At 34.3% G+C, this 23,926-nt stretch overlaps 1 protein-coding gene across 1 annotated transcript in view; it reads right to left on the bottom strand.

Moving 5' to 3' along the window:
- Nucleotides 1-23,926, bottom strand: part of Kcnu1 (potassium calcium-activated channel subfamily U member 1) — a 177,238-nt gene that overhangs the window by 152,812 nt on the left and 500 nt on the right. Inside the window, exon 2 of the mRNA XM_027939273.2 lies at nt 21,577-21,696. Coding sequence (XP_027795074.2) covers nt 21,577-21,696 — 120 coding nt within the window. The remainder of the gene's footprint in view (nt 1-21,576; nt 21,697-23,926) is intronic.

Here is a 23,926-nt window from a genome sequence, read left to right on the forward strand (position 1 = left end):
ATATAGAGTTTCTTCAAAGACTAGGAATGGAACCACCATAAGATCCAGCTACCCCACTCCATGGTATTTATCCCAAAGAATTCAACTTAGCATATTATAGTGTGATATATGTATACCAACATTATAGTACCACAATCCATAATCACCAAGTTGTGGAACTAGCCTAATACTTTTCAATGAATGGATAATATATATATATATATATATATATATATATATATATATATATATATACACACACACACACACACACACACACACACACACACACAATGGAGTTCTACTAAGTCATAAATAAGAATAAGATTATGCCATTTGCTAGTAAATGGATGGAACTGGAGAACATCATGCTGAGTGAAATAAGGCAGACTCAGAAAGTCAAGAGTCAAATGTTTTCTCTAATAATGAGAAAGCTAGAGAGAAAAAAATGGAATCCCTTGAAAATTGAAGGAAGATCACTATACTAGAATCAGGGGACCAAGAAGGAGGAAGGAGGATAGGGAAAAGTGAAGAAGTGGGGAATGAAGTTGGCCAAATTATGCTATGTGCATATAGGAATATATTAAAATTCATTCAAATTTTTGGTATAACTGTAATGTACCAATTAAAATAAATAAATAAATAAGCAAGTAGAGGAAGGGAATCAGGTGGAGGGAGGAGGGACAGGAAAGAGGAAGTACTGGGGGTTGAAGTGGAGCAAACTGTTTATAAATATGTCGAAAATGAACCCCACTACTACATATAAATATAAGGCACTGATAATTTTTTTTTTAAATGTGGTTAGGCAGGAAACATTGAAAGGACATACAGATGGTGACACACAGAAATTTCACATTTAAGAAGATATCCCATATGTATGTGTGTGTGTGTGTGTATGTATATATATATATATATATATATATATATATATATATATATATATACACACACACAATGGAGTTCTACTATACTCTTCTATATAGAAAATATAAAACATCAGGTTATCTACAATTTAAAGAGAATAAATAACAGACTGTGTCCAGATCTGAGTTACTCCATGGTGTATAGATTGTGCCTAGCACTGACTTACTCTATTTTAAGAGCAGTGGTTACTCCATTTTTAGTACAAGTGCCAAGATAGAATGACTCTACACCTTGTTTGTACAAACAAACAACAACCATCTGCACAAAACAACCATAAGGCACAAATTGATAAATAACTTTGTCATGACAACGTATCAAACTAAACAAGGAACTCCTGGACACGTGGACACCTCAAATCATATCAGAAACACCAGACACAGGAATGTATCAACTTCACTTAATATAAACCTCTCACCAGTTCCAATAAAAAGCCCATAAAAGAAAGAGTACACCATGAATGGACACTGTGGCACATTGACACCATCCCCTGATCACTCATAATGAGCCCTTGCCAAGGCAAATTGCCACAGCATTGAAACTCCGACTCTCTTCAGCTCAGCAGTTTCTGCTTCCTAAGACAAGACTTACCAGACAGACTCCCACTTCAATGTGACACTTCAGGCTGACACCCTGGAACTTTTGTAGTTCCTTTGAACACTTGCCTTGACAACTCTCAGAACTGGTTTGTGAAAATCCTTATCTAACCACTTGCAGTGACTCTTGGCATTCCTGTTTGTTCTGTCTTTACCTTTGACACTGTAATCTGTAACCCTGTGGTCATCTTAACCCTTTCTCTTTCTGTAACCTATATATATTATTGTGTGGAGTATGATGTATGACTTGAGTGTTATAGTTATTAAAATTAAGATTAAAATCAAATCAAAGAAACTGTGATTACCTCAGCTTAGAGCTATCCAGTGATCCATAATTACTCAGAGAATTACAACAAGTGAAAATGATGTAACTTGTGAATTTACTGTTATTCAACAAATGATGACATTGTAGAAATATACAAATATGTACAGTGTATGTTAATGGTGTAGCTTGTTCCTGACAATTGGCATAGTCATAGAATTGCACTCAGTAAAAATGGAATCCAATGAGTAAACAGACCACTTGCAAAATAATTAGATATATACAGATTTTTTTCAAACAAATAAGTCATTTGGCAATAAAGATAAAATATGAGACCCATACTTTGATAGGGACTTGACAACAGAAACCATACTCTTGCTGCATGAATCCAAGACCTGTATTGCCCTGCAGTGGAAACCATTTGAGGTGAAACTCAACTCAGGTGCTGAAAAGAGGGCAGGCACATCTTGACTTTGTACAGATCAATGGCCAAAGGTTGGTGATCTGGGAAAGTAAATTACGTGTACTTTGATACTGATTATCAAAAGTGAAATATAAAGCAGTAAAAAGAAGGGAAGCAAACCTCAGGACACACATGTACGATTACAACTCTATAAGGTGGACTACTGAGTAATGCAAGACTAAAATATTATTTGAGTGAACAAGAAAATTAAAAGTAAAACTGCTAGCTCTGGGAAGAAAGATAAGGGAAAGAGTGCACAGAGAACACCCTCAAATGTTGCTTGCCTCTGGGAATCCATGGTATCCTACATGCCAGAAGGTTAGGAGAAAATTATTAATGGCAGATGCAGGGCATATGGAATAGGGTATAAGGGATCCTAATAATAATAATGTCAACACATTTATATATATGTCAGCAAAAGAAAAGGTGTTTGCAATATTGTTAAAAAGCCTGTTACAAGTTGATCAGGACAGACACAAAACCAAACAATTGGCAGTTAAAGTACATAGAAAACATAAATATGCAGATAATTTGATGGCAAGTAGACCAGTCCCTGAGGCCATGGAGCCCTCATCCCAAGGACCTAGGAGATTATAATGATCCTTGCAGGGGGATCTATATGGTACAACCAATTTAAACTAGAAAAACAGTAATACATTATATCCATGGATAACAAAGTCCTCAAAATACACCAGAAGACAGGGAATACACAAGGGCGGAATTGCAAAAACTTAGGACAGATTTTATGCATAAACAAATCATATATGTTGATTGGCTAGTGCACCTGTGGGGTAGAGGGATAAATACTATAGCCTTAAGCATATCTGAAATGTATAAACTCTTCTCTTTATCAGAAATCCAAATTTAAACCATGAGCTGTTAAGCTTACAGTCAACCACCCCAAATCATGTCATCATAGGACCAGGATAGCAGTAAGCTGGAGAACATCAAGCTTAACAAAAGCCCTTACTGCAATACTACAAAATTGGGGATAGTTTTAAATGCTAGGTTTATATCAAGCCACTAAAACAGCAATCTCCAGCAATGATATTTTACCAGAAATGCATATGCAGAGGCATATGATATAGTAGCAAGAAATGACGTAAAGAAAGTTTAACTAATAGATGCACTAGGACATCAAAAATGCTCATTCATGAAGGCATTGGCAGACAGCCAGAACATGCGTGACATGAGAAGCATGTGCCACCACACCCAGCATGAATACTGACATTAAAGGCCAATCAGAGATCTTCACAATAGGGAGATAGACTTGATGGAATTCATTCCAGGGGCAAAACAAATCCATGGCAATATAATTCATTCCAAAGGCAAAACAAATTCCACCTAGTTAAATAACATTCATAATGACTGATTTACAGATAGATCAATGCCCATAGCCCAAAGGAAAATAAATGGAAATCAGCAGCCCTGAGAACCCAAGATAATATGTTCCTCATGAAGTAAGGGTTTTCATTTTCTGTGCAATGTGCCAAATGCATAGCAAAGGTACTCACAGTCAGACAATGCATAATTGAAGAATGAAAAAATATGTATATTTAATAGGCTTGTGAGCACACAAGTGGAAACAAAATGATTATAAAATAAATGGACAAGGGGAAGTCACACCAATACTGGAGAGCATTACAAGAAGGCTCACACACACACACAAAAAAATTAACACCAGATTCACATTCAGACACATATCACCCTGTTGGAAGAAGACTAAAAAACAACTAAATATAACCAAGTAAGAAACTGACTAACACAAAGCATAAGAATGGAGGATAAAATACCCAAAGTAAAATTCATAAGGAATGCAGATTACAACTACAGACATACACTTCCAACTGTAACACTTAGAAAGGAAGAAGATGACACATGGGAAATACCCAAGGTGACAAGCATTAAAATAACAAGGAAAAGAGAGAAGTAGCCAATTAAGAAAGACCCACATGCAAAAATTACATAAGATATTAATTACACATGCATTCAAAGAACATGTGGGCACTGGTGAACTATACAAATGGAGACAGATAGAAACCAAAAAGTAACATGGCATGAGATGCAAAGGGTAATATGAGGAGGTGAAGAATGCCAAAACTCTTTGACAATGTTTCAATACAGATTATCGACAGATATCTCTGCAGATATACCCTGAAAATAGAATTTATAGGGCAAATACAATACCAAACCCACAAAAATATACAGTAACAATGGTAGAAATTTACATAGAATTAAGTTCAGCTGTAAAAGCAGTTAAGCCACCAGCCTTTTACGACCACAGCATTAATGTTATGGTATGCAGCCTGAGGGCCACCTGGGATAATATAAAGTCCTCAGAGATCCCATTTTGCAGCCTGGGCAGTACAATGCCTTAGAGATGCATGGGATATACAGTGGAATTTTCATTTGCCACATAACCCTATAGCATCGGAATATATAGAAAATTTAAATGGACTCTTAAAAAGAGAATTACAATTATTGCCAGAATTTCTGACTTTCCAACTAAAATTGCTTTAGGCTTATTTCAATCAAAATCAGAGAGAACACAGAATTAAGGGAAATCCTCACTCCTATTTAAATATACCTATGAAAATATAGAAAGGAAGGAATTAGAAATATCTAACATGCTACCTTACAAGTGCAGATCAAAACTAAAGATAAAATTTTCTCCCCACAGGATATCTTGGCATGGCTGAAAATTCCTATTGGACAATAGGACATAAGGGAACATGACAACTACAGAAAATCTACAATCTCAGTCCCTACAACTAGGTGCACAAATGAACTAATCACACTGGCCATTCGGACATTATCAGTCATGTTAACTATTATGGCAATAATAATTTCTTTAAATTCATTGGACTACGAATATAGGAAGGGCTATTTTCAAATTACAATATAATACTTTCTAATTAACCATTAACAATTGGGCCATACTTTCCAATATTTAAGACATACCAAATTAATAACATATAAACAAAATTTAAGATAGAAAACATTACGAATATAGACCCCTATGAAAATAACACAAATTATTACATAAACCCACTTCTACTAGCAAACTACAAGACTCTATACAGGAAGACATAACATTCACATTTCCAAAGATTCTTAAGGACATTATCAAAAGAAAGGATTCACTGTAGTGACCAATATGGAACAAAAAATTATCTTTGATAAAACAACCCGTGTTGACCCTGGACTCACAAATTATTATTTTCATATAAAAATCCTGGAATGATGTCCATTTTTCATACGATATCCAGTAAAACACAACCTGACACTGCAGGACATACGGTTACCAACTGTAGCTTCAGGCATATCATTTAAATCTTGCTGTATGAACCATGCCTCACGAGGAACCCTGCTACATATGCAGGGTATGCTGAAGTGACACACAGTCCATAAGAACAGCACATTACACAGTGGTCAAAAGGACTCACACTACCTGCACCAAAGCTTTACAAATCCAATCTATGTAAACCCCAATGCACTTAGTTAGAATCATCTACCAACCAACACCAGTTAGGATCCACATATAACTCAGAAAGGGTGATTTTTGTCACAGCCAAAGCAATGGCAAATTGTGTGGTGTTAAAGTAATATAATAGATCTTCATAGAACCTACCTGAATAACCACCCACTGACAGATACCTTTTAAGAAAACACCTATAATTGTTTGTAGTACTTAGCATAACAGCAAATTTAGCAATTTCCAGAATATAGGAAGCTGAAGTTCAGGAAATTAAGACAAACTTAATTTAATTTTAAATGTAACTGGAATGCTTTTCAGCCATCAACAGCACACACAGTAACTGCACTATTTACATCAATTCAGCAAATTTATTCCCTACTAAAAAAATACAACAATTGGTAGAATTACCAAGAACAATTCAACTACAACCTGAACCATAAAGTAGACATCATGATATCATGAAAAATTGTCTACAAACTCTCATGCACTATGTGATTCAAAATAGACTTCACAAACAACATAACTGGATGCAACAGGTAAGAAATAGCATGCAAAGTGGATCATTTTACACTGAGTCATGATCAATAAGAAATAGCACACATTTACCCATCCAGGCCTTCTGGATGTTCAGTATCAAGAGATTATCACTACACGTAATTCAACATTCATGTGAAACATTATCAATAGCTTATCTCATCATAGCAATACCACAAATATGCAATTATCATAAATATCAAATTTCAGCTAGAGGAGATCCATTATACATATCAGGATACTATATTAACAAAGAAATTACGTATGAATGGTCATAATCAGTGTATTATTCATTTGAAGAGATTACCCCAATCATAGATTATTCCCCCTTAAACATAGCAGTTATACCTACATATGTTCAGAACATGGGAAACTTTGTAAAGCTAATACATTATGTATCAAACACTGAATCAAATACTTAGGTGCAGTATTACACTCATACCTCAGGATCAAATGCTCAGATTGGCATAAACTCATAATATATAAATTGACAAATGTAATCAATATTACAATAAATGGGAAATCTTACATAGCCACATATACTCAAGAAATGTCATAGAGGAACCTGTCTGAATCATGTAAAAATCCAAGAAACCCCACAGGTCAATATAACACATGTGGACAACATTATTGAAACAAATCAGGAAGAACTCAAAAAACAGCAAAGGACTTCCCTTTGAAAATAAAGATGTAAAGTGCTCAAGAAGAAAAGAAGATTATGTGAAGGACTTGAGAAAAATTGATAAAGATAAATATATAAAAACATGGTATATAAAACTGGTGAAATTAATGTAAATTTCAACTTTATAAATATAAAGAAGAAATCTTACAGAAGTATAATGCTATGAATCCTCCCAACCACACCACCACATGCAAAACCACACACACACACACATACACACACACACACAGAAGCATACATAATTGCAATCTGGAACTCAATGTTCAAACCAGTTCAACAATATCTGGGAGGAAGAAGGGGTGTTGTGAAAAAAAATCTCCACAAAAATTATCAAGCAAGAGGAGGGTATAAATATGAAACACACAGAGATATACAGAGAAATAAATGGTGAATTTGATATACCTAATGTTTTTAATATTCTCTTAAAAATAGAATTACCTACATTAGAAGATGCCAAGAAATAAAAAAAGTAATAAAAATAAACTAGAAATGTAAATACCAGCTTATTTTAAGTGTTTACTATGCTTTGAGTGGTTTGCATGTATTATTATGTAATTGTCTCTACAATATAATGAGGTTATTATAATCTCTTTTTATATTTGTACTATATGAATAAATCCAATTTAGAAAAATCAACTTGCCCAAGATTACAAACTAGAAAGTAGAGGAGCTAATATTTGAGACCATTTCTTAAAATTCATAACCAGCATAAATTCTGCCTCTTCAGTAGGCTGAGAAATTAAAACTACAACAGGTGTCCGGTTGTGTATCACATGTCCATTCTCTTTCTTTACTAATAGATCTCCTATTTGTTTATTAAAACCACTGATATTTAGATATTCTTTGGGATAGCAAACTAAATTTTTAAATTTCTAAAGACCAATAAAACAGATCACTATAGAGGAGAATGATAAAATTCCCCTGGTAAATTAAGAAATGAATGTATTCTTAAATCAATACAAGAAAAAAAAAATCCAGCTACATGACATTTACAAGAGACACACTTAAAAGAGAATAAAAGTAAGATTAAAAGAGAGTCGAGCAAAGAAATCCCAAACAAGTTTGCATAAAATGAAAGCAGGAAAGTCAATGTTACATACTAAAATATTCCAGAAAAAGACATTAAATTCAATAAAAATGAATATTTCCTATTGGTAAAAGGTCTATCAATAAAAAGCAGAGCAGATCCACCCACACTGGCTACCGAAGGGCCCATGTGCACAGCACACCTGGTCCACCCCTTTCCTGGTAGGGCAGATACTCACCAGAGCCTAGCCTCTGGTGCAGGACTGCCCCTTCTGACCAGTGTACTACCGCAGGAGGTCAGGCCCAGTATCCCAGATCAACCCACTCCAATTTATGCAGGTCCCAGACCCTGGATGCAGTAGCATCCATTGAGGGACACCAGCAGGTCTGGAAGCCCAACATCAAGGTGAGGTACAGACAATCTGTACAGGTACTACAAGAATATAGGGTAGAAACTGCAATTTCTCAGATTCACACTGCAAGAAAGGAAGACTCATAGCATGAAAAAACAAGGGAGGAAAGTGCCCCCAAACAACCCAGTGCACTATAATAACAGAACCTATGAACAGCGAAGTTGATGAAATGTCAGAGAAGGAGTTTAGAAGGTTAAATGATCTGTGAATTAAAGAATGACCTAAATGAGCAAATACAGGCAAAAATTGATCACTCCAACAATGAGGTCAGAGACCAAATACAGGTAGCAAAAGATTACTTCAAGAGAGAGACCCTGAAAAAAAAATCAGTCAGAAATCCTTGAAATGAAGGATACAATAAATTAAAAAAAAAACACCTCAATAGAAAGTATAACCAACAGACTATATCACTTGGAAGAAAGAACATTAGATAATGAACACAAAGTATACAATCTGGAAAATAAAGTTGATCACACAGTAAAGAAAGTTAGAAACAATGAACAGAACATCCAAGAATTATGGGACAGCATCAAAAGACCAAATCTAAGAGTTATTGGGATAGAGGCACAAAGTTTCAAACCAAAGGAATGCACAATCTCTTCAAGGAGATAATATCCTAAAATTTCCAAAGCATGAAGAATGAATTGAAAAACCAAATACAAGAGGCTTACAGGACAACAAATGTACAAAATTACAACAGATCTACACCAAGGCACATTATAATGAAAATGCCTAGCATACAGAATAAGGATAGAATCTTAAAAGCTGCAAGAGAGAGGAATCAGTTCACATATAGGGGGAGACCAATTCGTATCTCAGCAGATTATTCAACCCAGACCCTTAAAGCCAGGAGATCATGGAACAACATGTACCAAGCCCTGAAAGAAATGGATGCCAACCAAGAATCTTATATCCAGCAAAACCAAGCTTTAGATTTGATGATGAAATAAAAACATTGCATGATAAACAAAAGTTAAAAAAATTTACAACTAGAAAGCCTGCACTACAGAACATCCTCAGCAAAATATTCCACAAAGAGGAAATGAAAAAAAATGATGAAAATCAGAAGAGGGAAGAATTACACTAAAGGAAAATCTATTCAGAGGAGAAACCAAATCACATTAAATACCAAAAATAAATAAAAATGGCTGGGAATACAAATCATGTCTCAATAATAACCCTGAATGGCCTAAACTCAGCAATCAAGACATAGACTAGTAGATTGATTAAAAAAAGAAAAGACCCAATAATATTCTTCCTCCAAGAGAAACATCTCATAGATATAAAGACATTCACAGACTGAAGGTGAAGAGTTGGGAAAAATCATACCACTCAATTGGACTGTGGAAGGAGGCAGGAGTTTCCATCCTTATACCAAAAAAAGTAGAAATATAAAGAAGAAATCTTACAGATGTATGTATAATGCTATGAATCCTCCCAACCACACCACCACATGCAAAACCATACACTCAATTGGACTGTGGAAGCAAGCAGGAGTTTCCATCCTCATACCAAATAAAGTAGACTTCAAAGTAAAGTCAATCAAAAAGGACAAAAAAGGACACTCCATACTGCTCAAGGGAACCATACACCAATAAGACTTAACAATGATAAATATATACACCCCAAACAATGGAGTGGCTATGTTCATCAAATAAACTTTTCTCAAGTTCCTCAAGTTCAAGAGTCAAATAGACCACAACACATAATTTTGGGTGACTTTAATACACCTTTTTCATCACTAGATAGATCTCCCACACAAAAGCTGAAAAAATAAACTATAGAAATCAATAATACAATCAATAACTTAGACTTAACTGACATATATAGAATATTCCAACCTTCAATGAGATAATATATTTTCTTCTCAGCAGCACATGGATCCTTCTCTAAAATAGAACATATACTATGCTACAAAGCAACTCTTAGCAAATATAAAAAAGGAGAGATACTACCCTGCATTCTATCAGATCACAATGGAATGAAATTAGAAATCAATTATGAAATAAGAAATAAAATCCACTCCAATACCTGGAGACTAAATAATATACTACTGAATGAACAATGGGTTAGAGAAGACATCAAGGAGGAGATTAAAAAGTTTTTTGAGGTGAATGAGAACATAGATACAACATTTCAAAATCTCTGGGACACTATGATAGTAGTTCTAAGAGGAAAGTTCATTGCATGGAGTTCATTCCTTAAAAGAAGAAAAAGTCAACAAATAAATGACTTAATACTACATCTCAAAGCCCTAGAAAAAGAAAAAGAAATCAACACCAAAAGCAGCAGAAGATAGGAAATAATCCAAATCAGAGTTGAAATCAATGAAATTGAAACAAAAGAAACAATTTAAAAAACTGACAGAACAAAAAGTTGGTTCTTTGAAAAAATCAATAAAATTGACAGACTCTTAACCATGCTAATGAAGAGAAGGAGAGAGAAAACTCAAATCACTAACATATGTGATGAAAAAGGAAATATCACAACAGGCACTACAGTAATACAGAAGATAATTAGAAATTGTTTTAAAAACCTATACTCCAATAAAATAGAAAATATCAAAGGCATTGAAAAATTTCTAGAGTATATAATTTTCCCAAATTTAATCAGGATAATATACAGAATTTAAACAGATCAATTTCAAGTGACGAAATAGTAGACACCATCAAAAGTCTACCAACCAAGAAAAGCTCAGGACTGGATGGATACACAGCCAAGTTCTACAAGACCTTTAAAGAAGAACTAATACCAACACTCCAATTTATTTCAGGAAATAGAAAAAGAGGCAGCACTTCCAAACTCATTCTATGAGGCCAATATCACTCTGATTTCAAAACCAGGCAAAGACACATCAAAAAAAGAAAACTTCAGACCAATAAGTCTAATGAACATAGATGCAAAAATCTCAATGAAATTCTGGCAAATCAAATACAAAAACATATCAAAAAGATCATGCACCACAATCAAGTGGGATTCATCCCAGGGATGCAAGGTTGTTTCAGCATATGAAATCAATAAATGTAATTTATCACATAATTGGACTTAACAATAAGAATCATATAATCTTCTCTTTTTTAAATTGCTTTTATTTTTTTAAATACCTGACAGCAGAATGCATCACAATTCTTATTACACATATGGACCACAATTTTTCATATCTCTGTTTGTATATAAAGTATGTTCACACCAATTCATGTCTTCACACATGTACTTTGGATAGTGATGTTTATCACATTCCACCATCATTGCTAAGCCCCTGCTCTCTCCCTTCCCCTTGCACCCCTCTGCCCTATCTAGAGTTTGTCTATTCCTCCTATGCTCCCGGCTCCCTACCCCACTATGAGTCAGTCACCTGATATCAGATAAAACATTCGCCTTTTTTTTTTTTGGATTGGGTAACTTCACTTAAAATTATCTTCTCCAATTGCATCCATTTACCTGCAAATGCCATGATTTTATTCTCTTTTATTGCTGAGTAATAATCCATTGTGTATATATGCCACCAAAAAAACAAATAAACTAATTAATAAATGGGCCAAGGACATGAACAGACACTTCTCAGAAGAGGTTATTCAATCAATCAACAAATATATGAGAAAATGTTCATCATCTCTAGCAATTAGAGAAATGCATATCAAAACTACTCTAAGACACCATATCACTTCAGTCATAATGGCAGCTATTATAAAGACAAACAATAATAAGTGTTGGCAAGGATGTGGGGGAAAAGGGACACCCATACATTGCTGTTGGGAATGCAAATTGGTGCAGACAATATGGAAAGCAGTATGGAGATTCCTTGGAAAACTTGGAATGGAACCACCATTTGACCGAGCTATCCCTCTCCTCGGACTATACCCAAAGGACTTAAAAACAGCATAAACAGCATACTACAGGGACACAGCCACATCAATGTTTATAGCAGCAAAATTAACAATAGCTAAACTGTGGAACCAACCTAGATGCCCTTCCGTAGATGAATGGATAAAAAAATGTGGCATATATACACAATGATCATCTCAATAGACCCAGAAAAAGCATTTGACAAAATACAGCACCCCTTTATGTTTAAAACACTAGAAAAACTTGTGATAACATAAACTTATTTCAACATCATAAAGGCTATCTATGCTAAGCCCTAGGCCAACATCATTCTAAATGGAGAAAAATTGAAGGCATTCCCTCTAAAAACTGGAACAAGACATGGATGCCCTCTTTCATCACTTCTATTTAATATAGTTCTTAAAACACTGGCCAGAGCAATTAAACAGATGAAAGAAATTAAAGGAACACACATAGGAAAATAAGAACTCAAATTGTCACTATTTGCTAAGGATATGATTCTATACCTGGAAGACCCTAAAAGTTCCATAAGAAAACTCCTAGAACTAGTAAATGAATTCACCAAAGTTGCAAGATATAAAATCAATACTCACAAATCAAAGGCATTTCTGTATATCAGTGACAAATCCTCAGAAAGGGAAATGAGGAAAACTACCCAATTCTTAAGAGCCTAAAAAAATTCTTGGGAATCAACTTAACAAAAGAAGTGAAAGATCTATATAATTAAAGTTACAGAACAATAAAGAAAGAAATCAAAGAAGACATTAGAAGATGGAAAGATCTACCTTGCTCTTGGATACGAAGAATTAATATTATCAAAATGACCATACTACCAAAAGCACTATACAGATTTAATGCAATTCCAATCAAAATCCCAATGACATTCTTTATAGAAATAGAAAAAGCAATTATGAAATTCATTTGGAAAAATAAGAGACCCAGAATAGCTAAAACAATCCTTAGCAGAAAGAGTGAAGCAGGTGGCATCACTATACCAGACTTTAAACTATACTACAGAGCAATAGTAACAAAAACAGCACGGTATTGGCACCTTGGTAGACCAATGGTACAGAATAGAGGACACATAGACTAACTGAAAAAATTACAATTATCTTATATTAGACAAAGTTGCCAAAAACATGCATTGGAGAAAAGATAGCCTCTTCAACAAATGTTGCTGGGAAAACTGGAAATCTATATGCAACAAAATGAAATTAAACCCCTAGCTTTCATCATGCACGAAACTCAACTCAAAATCAATCAAGTACTTAGGAATACAACCAGAGACCCTGCATCTAATAGAAGAAAAAGTAGGCCCTATTCTCCATCATGTGGGATTAGGCCCAAACTTCCTTAATAAGACTCCTTTGGCACAAGAATTAAAATCAAGAATCAATACATAGGATGGACTCAAACTAAAAAGATCTGTGAGGTGAATAGAGAGCCTACATCTTGGAAGCAAATCTTTACCCCTCACACATCAGATAGAGCACTAATAATTAGGGCATATAAAGAACTCAAAAAGCTAAACACCAAAAAACAAATAACCCAATCAATAAATGGGCCACGGACCTGAAGAGACACTTCTCAGAATATGATGTACAATCGATTAATAAATACATGAAAAAGTGTTCATCATCATTAGCAATTAGAGAAATGCAAATCAAAACTACTCTAAGATACCATCTTACTCCAGTCAGAATGGCAGCTATTATGAAGACAAATAACAACAAGTGTTGGCGAGGATGTGAGGAAAAAGGTACACTCATACACTGCTGGTGGAACTGCAAATTGGTGCAGCCAATATGGAAAGCATTCTGGAGATTTCTTGAATAATTGGGAATGATCCCACAATTTGACCCAGCTATCCCTCTCCTTGGTCTATACCCAAAGGACTTAAAAACAGCATACTACAGGGACACAGCCATATCAATGTTTATAGCAGCACAATTCACAATAGCTAAACTCTAGAACCAACCTAGATACCCTTCAATAGATGAATGGATAACAAAATGTGGCATATATACACAATGGAATTTTACTCAGCAATAAAAGAGAATAAAATCATGGCATTTGCAGGTAAATGGATGGAGTTAGAGAAGATAATGTTAAGTGAAGTTAGACAATCCCAAAAAACCAAATGTCAAATGTTTTCTTTGATACAAGGAGGCTGATTCATAGTGAGATAGAGAACGGGAGCATGGGAGGAATAGACAAACTCTAGATAGGGCAGAGGGGTTGGAAGGGAGGGGAGGGGGCATGGGGTTATTACTGATGGTGGAATGTGATGATAATTATTATTCAAAGTACAAGATATGAATTGGTGTGAATATACTGTGTATACAAACAGAGATATGAAAAATTGTGCTCTATAAGTGTAATTAGAATTATAATGCATTCTGCTGTAATATATAAATAAAAAATTTAAAAAAGAATTTCTTATAAATTCCACAAAGTGGAAATCATACAAGTAATGTCATCTCTGGACCATAAATTTCTACCAAAGTAGAAAGAATAACCACCCTACTTCCAATAAAAGCCCCTCTTGTGGAAAATGAAGACATACTACAATGTTCCTCTAAACTGATCATGAATCAAAGAAGAAATCAAAATTAAATTAACACAACTTTAAAGATGAACCAGGCACTGATAAAAGTAACAACTAATTTTTTTTTTTTGGTCAAAGTCTACAGTCAAAGAAATACTCTGAGGAAATATTCTAATAAATCAAACAAAACTCAAGAATCTGGGAAAATTTGGTCATCTGGAATGGTTGTCTCCCAGGGAGGAGACTACACCAGGATGGTGGGGCTGGTCACTAAATGTGTGTAGTGCTGTCTTCTATCTTTCTAACTAAAGGTGGAGTATAATCTACTGCGCAGTTGAGGAGCCCTTCAAAGACACTTTATGTTTATTGTTTCCTTTTCCTTGGAAAATGTCCTGTGGAGTTAAAAATCAAAACTTTATTTAATACTAATATAGCTGTATAATTTATTGTGCAAAACTGTAGGTTGTTGAAAATGAGATTCCATTAATAATTGCATCAGGAGAACCAAAGAAATTCCAAATTTATGATCATTGTGGTTATAATATACAATATCATGTTGATTTCGTAATTACTGTTTAACATCTCCAACAAATAATAATCCAATGCAGAAATGCAGGCACATGTTTGAAATCTCTAGGCAGCCTAAGAAAATAAAAGAAAATCAAAATTTCCTGATATCTGTGTTTAAATATTATTTCATAAATTTCTTCTGGATTGAATTTTTGTTACAATTGTTATTAAGAGAGTTGATCAAAGCAATAAAGGTGTTATTAAAAACTGATAAAATTTTATAGAAAATCCAACCACAAGATGGAGTTTTAAAAATTAATATATGCACAGAGGAATGTTACTTATTTCTAGAATGAGACAGGGTTCAGCATCAATATTAGTCTTTTTATATTTATAGATGTCAACAATGAAATAGCTTGATGATGTAAATATCAATAATAATTATTACCTATATACACTAGTTGTATATTTTCACACTTATGAATTCATATAAATATTATATTTATGTTAACTCATCCTCATATATTAACTAACTTCTTCATGAAATTCTATAGATAACATTTTCATCCCAATGTTATAATTTCCACTTATCAAAAGGAGGTAATGTCGATAGCTCTCTTTTATAAAATGCACTATTAAAAGGGTTTGGGAAAAAAGAACTGGCATGAGGGTTATTCATATAGATGGATTTTAGGAAATAACAACTAAGACAGTTGGAGAATACCTGCACCTGCCCACACCCACCTACATCTGCTGATTACCTGTCTTCCTTCCCCTTCCTCGGGGAAATATGTATCCTTGTTTAAAGATACAGTATCCATGAACTAGCCTGAATTCAGATCTGATTTAACCTTCACTGGCACAACTAGACTTACTCTCTACAAGGTTTGCCTCAAGGAGTAAAATATTTTATTATTTGGACGTTTTTAGTTTTATAAATATAACGTAAGGGAGGAGTTGAGTTGTCTTAAGTGGACTACACCCCTAAAGAAAATGTTACTGAGCATTTTCAGATGTGAAGAAATTCAAAGCAGTGGTTGCTTCTTGGTTTGGGATGAGGAAGCTCTTGTAATGTATGCTTTGTACTTGTTGAATATGGTATTATATGCATATAAATACAACAGTGCAGCTATCCACAAAATCAGTTCATAAAATTTTTACTTCACCAAGTTAGTGTAAGCATGGTGGAACATTTCCTATCAGTCTTTTCTTTACATATATGACAAAGATGTCTAAACTAGAGTACAATATTATGCCATTCACCAAAATAAATCCTTGATGCTTGGTAGTATCTATTCAGACTATAGAATAATGAATAGAAATCTACAAAAAATATAGATAAAGAGACAACTCGTCTCAAGTTGGTGGACAGGCTTATTTTATTTTAAAACACACAGTGGCCATGAAGAACGTAGTAAGAGACTGATCTTTTTCCATGTTTCATGTTTGTTTGTTTGCTTGTTTGTTTTTCTCTGTAGAAGGAAAATCAGTAAAAAATGGCAAAATAAATCTTTATTTGACCCACTTTCCAGCATCATTTTTGAACTATTCTCATTTCTGAATGAGTTGTGCTGCTCCATTGGTGCTAGTTATCCTGTGTGTTAGGGTTAACAACTGGAGTTGTGGCTGCTGCTCAGGCCTATTCATCTACTGAGAGGATTACACATTCACAGAAAAGATTATGCATCTGCATAAAGGATTTAAGGCAGAATACAAAGACACAGAATCCCAGATTACCTGAAAAAATAGGATTCAGAGGAGACAGAAAAACAGCATAGAGGCACTAAATGATGCGAGAATTACATTAAAAATGGATATACTTGCCAAAAATAAGACATAATGACATAATTTCGATTCTAAATTTTCTAGCCAAAAATGAAAGAGAAGCATAGTCATATACACAATTAATGACAACCAAAAAAAAAAAAAAAAAGGAAGACAATAATTGTCTAAGAATAGGAGAACAGGGCCATATATAGAATTAAATTCAGAAGAAAATTTCTTCCACAAGTCATGGTTATAAAAATATGCTTTGTGATGCACCATAACTTCAAGCCCATAGATCCTATACAGCTAATTGATGTCTTGTCCTGTTGTCTTCTAAAAGGTCTCAAGAAGACATCTGTTTGGAAGAGAATTTTCATTTTATTTTCTTTTCATTTGTCGGATGTCTCCTTCTTGTTCAATTTTTCCTTTCTTCTTTCACCACCACTTCCCCTCCGCCTCCTTCCTTTTGTTCTTCTTCCTTGGGTAGTAACCCATGTGTCCTCTCTTAAAGTATTAAGGGGATTTGTCTGTAGATTTTTTTATTTGCTATTTTTGGTGGTTTTGATAGAAACACTGTGCCTTCTTCACTGAAAAAGAAAACTGGGCACTTTATTTTCATTTCTTTGTTCAGGAATTGTTTAATTAGTATTAGAGATATCCACTCAGAAAATTTGTTGGGCTATACCTTGAAGCCATCAGTTTCCCACAGGAGGGAGAGGAGAGGTGCATAATGGTGATAATTAGAGGTCTTTGACAACTTTACTTTTTAAAAAAATATTTGGTCTAAGTTTCTTTTCTTTATGGACAGTTTTGAGAATTTACATTGTTATGGGGAATCATCCAGTTTTTAAACTTAATTGCATGTGTGTGTGTGTGTGTGTGTCTTTTAATTTCCTTGTTATTTGTATTTATTTTCTCACTTTAATGTCTTAATCAAGTATTTGTAATTTTTTCCCTGATTATACTAATGATTTTCTAAATTTTGTTCACTTGTAATGTCAGCTGTTTTATAGCTTATTAATTTCTATATTTTTAATTTATTCTTCTTGAGTTTAATCTGTTTTCATTAATTTTTTTAGTTTAATGCTTAATTCATTTCTTTTAATTATTTTATATTTAGCAAAATAACTTTTACATGTTATGAATTTAACTCAGAACAACTTCCAATTTATACTACAGGGGCAAGGGATATCTAATAGTTTCCTTGCCTTTACTCTCTAAAAACTCTGTAATTTTTCAAAAGTCATTTAAACAGGTTTAACTGTTAGGTCTTTGATATCTTACTTTTCTTTGGATATATTTAATTGCACGGTGTACAGTGATATTGTCTGCTTATACTTTTTTAAATAATATGTTATTTAGTGATAGATGAACCCAATACCTTTATTTTATGTATTTATTTTTATGTGGTATTGAGGATTGAACCCAGTGCCTCACATGTGCAAGGCAAGAACTCTGCCACTGAGCCACAATCCCAGTTCCTGCTTCTACTTTTTAAGGTTTATAGTTGTCATTGTTACATATGCCAAAAGTCTACAAATGAAACAAACATTTGTTAAAGTAATATTTCTTTTCAGAGCATGGATATTAATCATTTCAATAAACTGTCATTAATTAAGCTACTTTAGTCTTTATATTTATAATGATTATTATTTGATTTAGTATGTTCTAATATGAAATAAGTGAACTAAAATCTAATACTACCAATGTGATTTTTTTATATTACACTTTTCATCTTTGTAATTTTACTTATGAATTATTTTGAAGTTATATTCTTGGTATGATAATATTCATAATGTCATATGTTGGTCTTTACAAGGATTACATGCTGAGCTATGTTCCTCCCCAAAAAGATAGGTTGAGGTTCTAGTTCCAGGACCTCAGAATATGATTTTGTTTGGAATTAGGGTTTTTGCAGATGCACTCAAGTTAAATGGGGTCACACCATGGGTTCTAATCCAACGTGACTTGTGATCTCATACAAGGGGAAAGTTTGGACACAGGTAAGTAGACAGACAGACACACAAACATACACACACACATGCACATACATACACACACAGGGACAACACCATGTGAACATAAAGGCAGAGGGAAAGGTGATGTGTTTTCATGCTAAAGAGTCTTAAGATTTCCAGCAAATTTCCAGAAGACAGAATACAGGCACAGAGAAAAGCATGGAACATTCTCCCTTGAGCTTCACAGGCAAACAACATTGTCAATGCCTTGATCTGGGACTTCTAGCCAGCAGAACTATGAGACAATACATTGTTGTTGTTTTAAGCCATTGTTGGTGGTACTTTGTTATGTGAGTGAGTTCTAGAAAATGAATACATGTTACTTGGCATGCTTTTTTTTTTGCTGTGAATTTAACTTACATGATATCAAAAATTTTCTACTAATTTCTATTGTCATTTGCCAGTATACCTTCCATGATTTCTTTGTTTTCAACCTTTAGTGCCTCTTTAATTTACAAACATGATCAGATCATGTCAACCCATGCATGCTATAAGATCCTAGATGGCTTCCCTTACATTAGTATACAATGGTTCCTTTTGAGAGCTTTGTCTCCTTCCTGTGAAGCACAAGCCCTTGAACTATTCTCCAGTCTCTTTTCAGACCTCACAGTCTCCCACCTTCCATGGTGTCTAAGACTATGAAACTTCTTTTGGTACTTGTGGTCACCTGAGCTCTTTACTTCCACAAGTTTGTTTCCTTTATCTGCAACCCTGTTCCCTCCACTCTTCAATTGCATTAGCCTACTAGTTCTTCATGTTTCAGCTCAAATTTTGCCTTTTCAAAGATTTCTTCTCTTATCACTCTATCTAATGTGATCTATCTCCTTAACAAGCACAACTTGCAAACTCATCATTCATAATACTATGGGTTAGCATCTGAATTTATTGATTTAGGTATGTATTTATCACCTCTACCACCACCAGAATTAAGTTCAAGTCTCTTGCTCACAGTTTTTATCATGTCTAGAGTACCGACCTAGCATGTGGTTGACTATTTGTTTAAAGAAGTAAGGGAATTTCTATGAAAACAGAGAAAAGACAAATAGAAGGGAGGAAGAAAATCTAAAATCCATTTCATTCTCTTCTCATTCTTTCCTAAACATTGACTTGGAACTTCTAATAAACTCAATTATGCCTTTTGAGATAGAGTATTTATTCTAATCTAACATTTATTCCATGTCTTCTGGTGTTCCAACTAGATCATCATTAGATGTTACAGGTTGAAAGGACATTTTCCCCATCATTACAGGAATTTCTACTGGTGCACAATCAATGATAAGTTCTTTCTCACCTGCCCCCATATGCAATGCTCCTATGGTGGGTGTTATAAGATTTCTTCTGCTTCCCTCTAGTGCCCTTTAATGTGTTCTTCCCAGTATTATATATACTCACATAGTCAAATACGACTTGAACAGTTGAAGAGATCGTAACCAAGAAATCCTTGATGTAATCAAAGAGAATTGCAAAATCCTCCGCAACAGGTCATACCCACAGGGATTTCAGAAAAAGAAACTGAAACTTTAGAAGACAGAAGAAAGGGAGGCACACTCCCGGATGATTTACCATTTCATGCAGCTTTAATGAAAGCACTTTTACTTATATACTTCCAAGCAAACTTTAGCAGTTGATTATACCTGAATTAGCAACACCAACTAGAAAAGTGCCATGTTTTTGCTAATTATAAAGAACAAAGTATGATCTTTAGATCATGTGAACCTACTTCCACTATATCACCATCTGATGGCAGCACATCCCAGATCATAGAAGGAATTTCCTTGTTATTGCTTTAGAACAAACTGTACTGTTGAAATCATGATCACTGCAATGTTTGTTGATAGGGCATCTGCTATTCTCAGACCATGGGAAACACACAATTTCATGACACAGTCTTTTCTCAGGGTGTTCACAGTACACTAGGGGAGAAAGGCATGTGTCTAGATAATTTTAATAACAGTGTCCAGTGGATTTAACAGAGGCTAGAGGAGGGGCTTTTAGACTGATGTGGGGATAAGGTATGATTCCCTGAGGATACAATGCCTAAACTAAGTTGTAATATGTTCAAGTTACTGAAATTACAATAAGAAGTAAAGCAGTGGAAACCATGGAGAGGCAAAAACAGCTAGTTTGTGTAATGAAGAAAAGAGAAAGAGGTCTGTTGGAATCAAAGAAGGGGAAAGTAGGTGTACATTTTAGGCTAGATTAGTTCACCAAATGTCAATTTTGAAAAAATATTCATCCATCTACTAATAAAGATAATAAAATCCATACAACCTTTGCCCTAATTTATAGCTTTCCTTCTTGTAAACATCTAGCAATACTATAAAACCTAATGCCCAGTATTATATTCAGTACAAAGATAAGTAAAACACAAGAATGGATAGAAAGTGGCAGACACAGGGAGGTGGGGGTGGGGAGGTAGATAAAACCACTGGAATAGTAGATGCTTACTTGGGTGAAAAAATTACACATACTGAGCCTTAATCATATCTGTGGCTTAAGTCCATTAGCAAGTTAACACTGAGAACATACTTACCAGCACTCGCCCCACAAAGGTCTGTGCTGAAAGCAACATTTCTATACGTTCACGGAATACTCCATAAAAATAAAGCCTTCTTAAAGTACTGCTGTGAAAGCTACCCGATGAGAGGAAATCCTATAAACAAAGAAATCAACAGGGTGAGATGCAACTCAGATAATGCTATCTGCCTTATTTCTGTTGATGAAGGCTCTTATCATGGTATCAGCCAGAGATCACTGTACCTTGCCCAACCCAGGGAACATCAAAGATGCTTAACCAGTATCTCATAGAAGGTATCTTATTGGTTTTGTCTCTGATTTTCTGCACAGCTTTGTTCCTTCTGAATTCTGCAGTCTTTATGCATGCCTTTCTTGCCTATTCTGAGCCCCAGACCCTCCAAACTGACATGGCTGTCATGTTCAGAACTGGGAGCAGCAAGCTACTTTCTGCTCCGGGAATGAGTGTTTTTACATATTTCCAACAAAATACACGGATGAAAGAAAAATTTATAAAGGATGTACAGCGATATTTAAGTGATTTCTCAAATATCTGATTTTGTTTTTAAACAACAAGGAGGGTGGAGAGTTGCAAAAATGTTTTGTTGCCTTTGCTTTCTTACCTGGTATCATATTCTCCCCAATTCATCATCTTTCCTTACATCTGCAGAACACCCCTACTTATTGTATTTGAAACGTTATCGTAATAGGATGTGGTAGAGTAGGTATGATTAAGTCAATTTTGCATTGCTAAAGAAACCAGGTTATAGAAGAATGAAATAATTTGCCCAAGAGCAAGTGTCCATGTCTGTTAACAGAGTCTAGAACAGTCAGAGAGAGGGATGCTGAATAATAAGGGCAGCCGCAAGCTGACCGAGTCCTTTGGATTTTCTGAAAAGCTCATTTTACCTGGAACCAGGGTTTCAAGATCATTCAGTTTTTATACTTATATTTTCTGAATGGTATGTAGGGAAGCCTCATTAAAAGAGTATGATGGAGTTGACATCCTGATCAATGGTTTTGTCCTTAAATACATGTGACTCAGCATGTGCATTCCTGAGATGTTGTCTGAGAATAGATTTTATCAAAAATACTTAATATGGCGTTAATATGGAATACTCATTTGAATTTTATCTTAAAACTGGAGGTACCATCTGTGGAAAAAATTTGGCTCCAAGATATAATTGAATCATACTTATGGAGGTAATAAATCATTGAGAATGGGACAATTATAACTCTCCAAATAATTTTTAAAAGATCTTTTCAGAGTAACAAGATTTGTGACATTTTTGCATTTGGCCAACTTTTCCTTAGGCTTATTTAAATATAACAAACTTTCTCAAACATTGTCCTTAAATTTGAAAAGCAGAACCTATAGTATTCTGGCTACTTACACCCAGCTTCTTAACATTTTGTAACACTTGTTTAATATTTGAAATTAAAAGATATATCTGGTCTGAATTATACCCAAAGTTGGAGATAAAAAATATAATAAATATGAACTGACAAATACGTTCATGTTTTTACAATTACATAAAAATGAATGTAAAGGAGAAGAAGAAACACAGGACTCAGGAGATTTCAAAATTCTACAAATTCTGTTGCATAGTTTTCAAAAAATAGATATCTGGAGGCAGATTCGCCATGTCTATTTACACCTAAGTCAGTATCTCAGAATTCTTTCCCATATTTTTGTGCCACTGCTTAAATTCTTTAATGTAGAAATAATTATTACTAGAGTGAACTCAGCTATAAAATTTATAAATTTCAACATTGGTTACATTTTATAGAAACCTAAATTGCATATTACCCATAAACTTAAAAATTTACTGCATAATTGTACATTATATTATTTTATATTGCTCTTTCATGTTAAATGTTTTAAACAAATTTTCTATATTAATTATGGAGCACAGGTAATATGTATTCTATTATATGAAAATTACTATAAACTGTTGGGAGAACAAAACAAAATTTGAGAGACAAACTGGAAAGAAAACTACACAGGGCACGGTAAAACACTTTGCCTTTGAGTCATAGAACAGTCATGAGGCAGCATTGAGAGCTTTATTTCAAACTCTTAAGCAATGCCTCACCTTATTAAGGTGTTCTTTTTTCTCATCATCATAATTTGCCAGCTGTTATTCCACAACACCAACACTTGCAAAGCTGACTTGGGTATAAAAACTGTCTATGTGTTTGTGGCTGGTGTAGGTGCACTGTGTTGGCATCGTACATGAGAGACAGCAAACTCATGTGAGCACATAAGCGTGGATGATTTACTAAAGTGAGGGTGACATTGATATCTTGTTCCTTTTTGCCTTCCTGTGCCCTGTGGTACCTAAAACAATTGTCTTTTTAAGATTATA

This window comes from Marmota flaviventris, chromosome 3 (assembly GCF_047511675.1).
Source record: "Marmota flaviventris isolate mMarFla1 chromosome 3, mMarFla1.hap1, whole genome shotgun sequence".
Taxonomy (NCBI): Eukaryota; Metazoa; Chordata; class Mammalia; order Rodentia; family Sciuridae; genus Marmota; species Marmota flaviventris.